The sequence below is a fragment of the Myotis davidii genome, unplaced genomic scaffold (assembly GCF_000327345.1).
Source record: "Myotis davidii unplaced genomic scaffold, ASM32734v1 scaffold223, whole genome shotgun sequence".
Taxonomy (NCBI): Eukaryota; Metazoa; Chordata; class Mammalia; order Chiroptera; family Vespertilionidae; genus Myotis; species Myotis davidii.
The window spans coordinates 3719257-3727814 of NW_006294609.1; the positions used below are offsets into that span (position 1 = coordinate 3719257).

At 38.2% G+C, this 8558-nt stretch overlaps 1 protein-coding gene across 1 annotated transcript in view; it reads right to left on the reverse strand.

Moving 5' to 3' along the window:
* The window catches only part of PPTC7 (PTC7 protein phosphatase homolog), a 42186-nt gene that overhangs the window by 4931 nt on the left and 28697 nt on the right, over positions 1–8558 (reverse strand). The window contains exons 3-4 of the mRNA XM_015567348.1: positions 4059–4257; positions 261–384 (exon numbers count right to left, since the gene is read on the reverse strand). Of these exons, the coding sequence (XP_015422834.1) occupies positions 261–384; positions 4059–4257 (323 nt within the window). The remainder of the gene's footprint in view (positions 1–260; positions 385–4058; positions 4258–8558) is intronic.

Sequence of the window (8558 nt, forward strand, 5' to 3'; positions counted from 1 at the left end):
AACAAGAAATTTCTTATCTGGACTTTTTCTACCTTTACCACCCTACTAAAAGCTTGGTGAAAAGCCTTTTTCCTTTAAATTCTCCATTTGTGAATATTTCCATTTACAACTGATTGAAAAACTGGTACTATTATTAATTTCCTATATTCACAAAATAGTCCTTTTCAAAACTATAAAAAGAGATAATGCAATTGAATGGAGAAAATTTAACTGCCCAGAGAGGGCCACTGTTTTCAAGGGCCAACCTTTCAGTTAATTACCTTTAACTTTTTTAGCTCCTGCAGGATCATATAATCAGGCATGTTGTCAAAGAGTCCATCTGTCGCTGTCAGGATAATATCTCCTAACTGGACATCAAAAGATGTGCTATCAGCAGCATCTGGGCTGTGACACAGAAAGGGTAAGGGAAAGTTAAGAAAGCTCTTTAGAGATACCATTCAAAGTTTCCAACAGGCACTATTACAGTGTAATAATGCTTTAAGAAAAACTAATTTATATTAGGAGTCAATAATAAAAGCCAGTCATTCTGAAATTCCTAACCTTGAAAACAATTAATTAAACACTCATATAAATATTTCAAAAGCTTAACTGAAACTACCAAGTAAAACAGTGTGTGGTGATTAGTCATATGTGATTTCAGAGGAGGAAGGGTTCTTTTCTGAGTCAGATGCTAGCATGTCTCTGAAATCCTAGTGCAAATGAGTCTTTATTTCCTAATTCTTTAGAGCCACATTCCATCCTCTCTTATTCATTGTCCACTCATCAGTTACCTGCCTACTTGAACCTGGCTCTCAGGAGGTTGTGTTATAGTGGAATAACTATGAGAGCATGCAAATCCTCTAAGAATTCATTCATGGGAAACACATGCAATAATATAGTACCAGTAATTACTAATGCATTATTGGAAATTCTATGTTAGTTTTACTAAGGGGCACTTATTCTGGTAGAGTGAGGACTGTGTATCTCCCAGGGCTTACAAAGTGCTCCACATGCATAAGTATTTATTAGTGTGCCTGGTACATAGATCTTCAATAAATATCTGTTGAATGACTAAATGAAGAAACAAAGTAACTGGCCCTCCAAATTGGGGAATAAAAAACACACAAAAATAACCTTTGTGATATGTTGTTAATGAAGAGAGGAAGGTACAGAGAGTGAAACAGATAACAGTGGCTGTCTCTGAGGAGAGAATGTGTGGTTGGAGGCAGGAGTAGGAGGCAGACTTTGCACTACATCTTTTTGCATAAAACTTTTAAAAATATAGATGGGAGATTTTTTTCCTCTGACAAAACCTAATGAAAGCAGAGAATGGGGGGAAAAACCCAGGTGTGGAGAAAACAGAAAAGACCATATATTCAAAGAGTTAATGGCCCCCTGAGAGGCCAATTCTCAGCCACTTCCAAAATCCAGATTCACTGCTTCCAGGACTCCAGGGTGAGGAAAAGGTGTGAGAGATACCTGATAACCTGCTTTAACTTGTAAGTGAACAAGAGCCAGGAAAAAATGCATACGTTGACCCAGAAGGGTGGGGCCAGAACTGAGGCACCCTAAGCTTGACAGAAAAAAACCACACACACACCCAAACCTGTATAAGCAACATGTTATAAAAGTTGTGAAGAGAAAACACAAGAAACTAACAATCCACCCCTGCCTGCTGGAAAATGCCACAAAGTGCACTGAGAAAATTTCTGGTTCATCGTCTCCTCAGAGGAAAGCAGCAGCACATCTAACAGTTCTATGATGGGCTTTCTCAAGGAACAAATTAACTTATACATTCATACAACGAATATTTTTAAAAAACAGCTACTTAACCTTGACCCTTAAGTCAAGGTTAAAATAATATTTTATAGATAAGATGGAGTAATAGCTAAGATACACGGGGGAGTGAGGGGGACGGACTAAAACTGGTGGAAATCAAGTTGATTTCTTCTGTGGAATAAAGAAAAAATACAAGACACTTCACATTTGCTCAGTCTTTGGAAGCTAATCAGATTCTACGAGTTTAGATTAATGACCAGGTTGGCACTGAAGCTTGATTTTACGCTGAGGTTTTTCTTTCCCCAGGAGTGTCCTTTGCTATTCTGCCTGTGAGAGACTCACTACCATTGGACAATTTGTCCTCTTCTCCCAACACTCCCACCCATGAGCTTGGTGTTCTGCCAGCTGCAGTTCTGCCCATTTTGATTGAACATACTGTGCTGCTGGAAACTTTTGACTGCACTGAAACACGAGCTGAAATCACATGCTAATAAGCTGTCTCTGGGCTCCAGGGGAAGAAACCTCCACCTTATTGGCAGGCCAGGCCAAGTGCTGCCCTAACCAGACTGTCCCAGAGATAGTGTGTGAGATACGGCAGGGCTGCGCTAGCACTCAGAAGCCAAAACAAGAAGCATCAAATAAAGGAACATTAAAACACTGTTCTCCAAAAACTGTTAGCTGAACTTAATATCTACCAAGGCCTTGGGGGGTTCTAAGGTCTGCTCACTTCAATATGGTTAATATTAATGTGTATTACACTGAAGAAGGGCCCATAATCAAATATTCTTCCAATTATGGTAATCTGTCTTAATCTGAAAGTAAAAAATGCTTCCCTCTCTCTAGGAGTCAACAATAGATTTTAGATGGGCAATACTGAATACCTCATTATGTAATATGCTCATTCCAGTTTAAAAGATGGTAGTGATGCCCTAGCCAGTTTGGCTCAGTGTACAGAGTGTCAGCCCTCAGACTGAGGGTTGCAGGTTCGATTCTGGTTAAGGGCACATGTGGGAGGCAACCAAATGATGTTGCCTCTCTCACACTGATATTTCTCTCTCTCTGGCTCTCCCCCTTCCTTCTACTCTCTCTAAAAATCAATTGAAAAATATCGTCACGTGAGGATTAACAAGAAATAAGAGATGGTAGAATAATCATTTTATCTTAGTTAGGGCTTAACATCTGGTTTTATAAGAGCTATTAAATAGAGACAACAGATACTGCTAGAATGCTTCAATTTTTACAAAAGCTTTATCACCCAGTTAACAACATTTATGAATCACCAACAATGTTTGTCCTAGGTCTTACAACATTGTTATAGACAGTGAAATCTGAGATTGTCTTAGCCTGTCTGTACGCTGATCTTAGAAAAGATAAACTGTAAAAGTTGATTTAAAAAAGTACTGATTGTCTCAAAAAGTTCTCTTCCCAATTTAAAAATGAACTGAGGGTCCTGCCAGTGTCGCTCAGTGATTAGAACAGTAATGGCCTACACATGGAAGGGTCCCAGGTTCAATTCCCCATTAAGGGCACGTACCTAGTTTGCAAGTTCGATCCCTGCCCTGGTTAGGGCGCATGGGGTGCGGGAGGAAACCAATTGATGTGTCTTTCTCATACACTGATGTTTCTCTCTTCCCCCTTCCCTCCTTCCCTTCTACTCTCTAAAATCAATGGGAAAAATATCCTTGGGTGAGGATTTTAAAAAAAGAAGTGAGGGAAGGTGTCAGAAGAAAAAGAGAACACCTCAACAGCATCATCACAGAACATATCCAAGACCACTTTTGATTCCATTTCCTATAAGCTAACTTGGTCCTGACAGGTTCTGCCTGGACTGCAAGCTCTATTTGATACATGTAGTAGGAGGCCCTGAGAATCAGGAAGTTATTCTGATAAATAAAGCAGGTGTCTGTTTGTACTCTTCCCTAGTAACGTATGCAAAATCTTGCAGAGACAATGGCATGCATGAACAATAACTCATTTCTCCAGCAAAATTTAACACAACTATACATACCATGTGATCTTGGTATGAAAAACTGATATTTTATAAGCTTGAAATAGCATTTTCAGTCTTGTCAAATTATTGGGTGTTTATTAGAATTCAACTTGGCTGCAATATCAAATATATGCAAAGTATCTTTCGAAGTCAAACTAAAAGGTTCTCCTGATGAGAATATTCTCGATGTCTTTTTTTTCTCATTTGGGAATGGAAATTGCCTATCGCCACTGTGGTTGAGGGGGAGGGGAGGGAACCTGTGAGTAAGCCACGCCCTGTTCACACTTTAATGAGTGAAAGGGGAGATTACCTGTCACTCAAGACGACTCCTTCAGCTTCCGGTGGTGCAATTGAGAGCTGGAATGGAGTGTTGAAGTAATGCTGCTGCTCATCCGATCGGTGCACAACTTCGCCACCCCTGACAACCAGAAAGCCTGAATCACCCAGGTTTGCTGTGTGTAATCGGTGGCTAGTTCTGTCCAGCACCACGATGCAGGCAGTACTGCTACCTAGAAACAAACATAGTCTCCGTTTATTTTCTCTTCCAAGGTTGCCTTTGTACACATATTTTTATCATATTACCTCAAAGAACAACATGCCATAATTTGAACCTTTGCTTAAAAAGGACGTTTCTTAGTTATGTTCCATGTCGCCCAAGAATGTCATTAATAACCTGATGAGGGTCCAAATGGTGGGAAAGAAAAAGGGATTTCTATGATACATAGTACATGGGCCATTGACAATCTGAATTCTTCCATTTGCAGAGATAGAAAATAAAAATGGCTGGTATTTAGCCATATTATTTCATTTCAATAGTGCTATTATCTATGCCAAATGCTCAAAAGCATGTTGTTGAGATATTAAGCTTTAATACTTAAATGCCAGAATGAGAATGCTACATTTCCCTGACATTTCTCATTAGTCACTGGGAGGAAGCTTCCACAAAATTCACTAGCATTTAAGACAGGGCATGCAACTACAATTTTTAACCAGATTTCCATCTGTTGAGGTCACAAAGAACTTTTATTTGGAACTGATTCACTCTGAAGTAACAAGACTAATTTTCCCAGGTGGCTTGTGGAATTGACCTGTTCACTTTAGAGAGACTACTAATGTTCAGATGGAAGAGACCACATTCTAAGTAGAGAGCAAAAGCTTCCATGTACCTTTGCAGCACATAGCTCGCATGACCTTCCCCAGAATGAAAGGTTGTTATTACAACTAGTAAGATTACTTCAAGTACTAAAATTTAAACTTATATCTAAAGGAAAAAAGACAAAATAGAAATATAAGCAGTTCACCAAGAAATATATGAAAAATGATCATCACACTACTATTTTGTCTACTAGTTTAACAAGAATCAAAAGAAGGAAACCCATGCTGTTATCAAGAGTATATCAAACATGGTCACTCTCATTCCATAGTGGAGAGAGAGCAAAACTAAACAACTTTTCTAAAGGGCAATATAGCCCTAAAAATGTGCATATCCACTGGTAAGAATTTATTATAAGAAAATAATTAGAGATGCAAATAAGAGTTAAGTATCAAAACACCATTTAATATTAGGAAGAACTGGAAGCAACTGCAACATCTAAAGTTAAGGGACTGGTTAAATAAATTATAGTACATCCGTACCATGGCAGGCTATATACACTGTCACATAATACTTAAAGAGCATTCTCTTAAAGTAAATCAGCCTGCCTGTGTCTGAATACTACCTCTGCTACTTACTAGCTGTGTGACCTGTGGCAAATTAACCTCTTGGTGCCTCAGTGCCTACATCTATGAAAATAGGGATAACAGTAATTACCTCATAGCGTTGTGAGGATAAAATTAGTTAAATCATGTCAAACACTTATAATAATACACAATAAGTGTTAGCTTTCTTTTTTAAAATTTAAATTCTTTATTGTTGAAAGTATTACATATGTCTTTTTCCCCCTGTTGACCTCTCCCCGGTTGCTCCTGCACCCCAGAACATGCCGCTACTGTCTGTGTCCATTGGTTATGCTTATATGCATGCACACAAATCCTTTGGTTGATCACTTACCCCCCACCCCAACCAAATGTTAGCTTTTTAATAGCCACTAAAATTGTGTTAGAGAAATATATTTGAAAAGGAAGGATGATGACTTAAGTCAAACAAGTAGATTACAAGCTAGTATTAAAGCTTTCTTTAAAAAAAAAGTGATACCAAACTTAAAGAATTGTACATCAAAAACAGTGAAAATTATTTTTTATTTTTTTAAATATATTTTATTGATTCTCTACAGAAAGGAAGGGAGAGGGACAGAGTCAGAAACATCGATGAGACAGAAACATTGATCAGCCACCTCCTGCACACTCCCCACTGGGCATGTGCCTGCAACCAAGGTACATGCCCTTGACCGGAATCGAACCCGGGACCCCTGAGTCCGCAGGCCAATGCTCTATCCACTGAGCCAAACCAGCTAGGGCTGAAATTTATTTTTTAAAAAAGCAATAGTAGGCAAAGGCCAAACTGTTAAGCAAAATGAAATAAAAAAACAAAAACAAACAGGGTGTGGAATTAGCTGTGTTAAATCCCAGTGTGCCATCATTTTTTAGTTGTGTGACTGACGGCAGGCAAACCGCTTATTCTCTCTAGGCCTCAGTGTCTTCCTAACAAAACGGTGAATAAATGTACCTCTGAGCCCTCGCTAGGGTGGTTCATTTGGTTGGGTGCCGTCCCATATGCCGAAAAAATTACTAGTTCGATTCCCGGTCAGGGTACATGCCCGGGTTTTGGGTTAGATCCCCAGTAGGGGGCATGCAGGAGGCAGCCTATCATTGTTCCGCTCCCAATATTGATGTTTCTCTTTCTCCCTCTCTACTTCACTCTCTCTAAAAGTCAATAAAAATATTTAACAACAACAACAAAAAAGTACCTATGAACCTAGTTCATGGCACTGTTGTAAGCACACAGTAGATTCAATTCCTGTTATCATTATACTATGCACAAACATGCACAGAAAAATAACAGGAAGCATAATCACTGATTTAATTTTTGCTATTAATTTTTTCTAAATGAAAATGTATAACTTAATAATTTAAAAACACTTAACTATAAACATTAGCCTCATTATAATGTTCAGAAATTCCATTTTTTTGTTTCTACAGTATATGTACGGGTACTAACCTGACACTCCGATGTTAAGCTATCTAGCCTCTATCCATTTAATGTCAAAGAAAAACAAAGGCACTGTAACAAACTGGAAGTGCTGTCAGATAACCTACTCCATAGCTTACGTTAGAGCCAAGATAGCCAATTACCCTTCTTTCTTAACTCAATGCACAGAAAAATCCAATCATTTATCATTAATAGAATCATCATACAAAATATCTTCTGCCCCATAGCCACTTGTCAAAAATATGAATAGCATGGGGCACATGTTCTTGCTCAGTTCTCCACCTCCCACTTCCAGTCTCTTGGTCACTAAATTCTATAATGAGAGAAGCAAAGGGAAAAATAAAGAAAAGATAAAAAGATCTTCTGAAAGCTGATAGAATTAGTCTGAGAACAAAAAAATGACAGATGAGTAGCACAGCCTTAAAATTTTTGCTGCAGTAAGGACTCATGTTGATTTACTAAACCCAGACTATCATTTTGCTATGGTTGTAGCTGTAACCCGCTGAGTTAGGATCAAAATGGTCCTCAGAAGTGAAGGAGCTTTAATATGCAAAGCAGTACCAACAACGGCAAGCCTAGCCTTATAAAATCATCTGGGCATGGAGTGTATACTCCTCCTTTGCCTCTTCAAATTACTGATGTGTGCACAAGGCTCAGGCCCTAACAACCTAATACTGAGAGAAGAGCTTATCACTCTTAGGTGTTTGGAGAGGAACAAGTAGGCAAGGAGGAAAAGATGCTGAGAATAACAGCAATGAGTGCTCAGATGACTGGCCAATCCAGACAGGCACCCAAGTAAATCCCTCATGCTAAACTGGAATGTTTTTATCACCTGGCCCCTTATTTTATAAACAACTAAGCCTTTAATGTAGCAAACAGAGAAAAGAATAAGCTTATTAGGAATGACCCCTCAAATTCTTAAGATATGTTGGCTTCATAAGACCTAAATCTACTTTAAGGATTTCTGAGGAAATATATGCTAACAATTAGCCTGTGATGCCAACCCAGATCTAAAAGCAATTAGATAGTCAAGAAATAAGTGGTTACTGCTATCAACTTGCCCTCCATATTGATAGTTATAGGCTTTGTAGCAATTGCTTGATTTAAAAAAAAAAGATTACCTAATCTTGTAAATTATCATTATTTGCAATTATATGAGGTTTAGTAAAACTCAGCAGTCTGTCTGCCAAAATACTAGTATGCTTAAATTTAGTTACAAATAGCTTAGATATTTGTAGATTAGGTAAGAAAAAAGTACATATGTGTCAAACACGGTAACAAGGATTATTTCAATGTGTCTTTTAGGAGAAAAAATTATAATATTCAATGTGAAAAAAACCTTTGATATGTCCTTAATTTATTAAGATCTCCCAATTACATGAGGGTAAACAAAAAGGGAAGTAAGGAAAAGGAAAAAAGTTAGCAAGAAGAAAGCTTTCAAAGTGCAAAAATAGGATAGCTGCTATTCTGTAAATGGTTATTCCAAGTCACAATAAATGCATGGGGTTGGGGGCAGAGGATTCATGGAAACATTCAGACCTCTGGAATTTGTCTATAGGTTCTCTGTTAGATGTTAGACTATTAGATGGTATTCTGCAATGTCTTCTTTTCCCTCAACAACATGTTTCTGAGTGCTGCAGGAAGCTTTAATTTTCTCCCCCC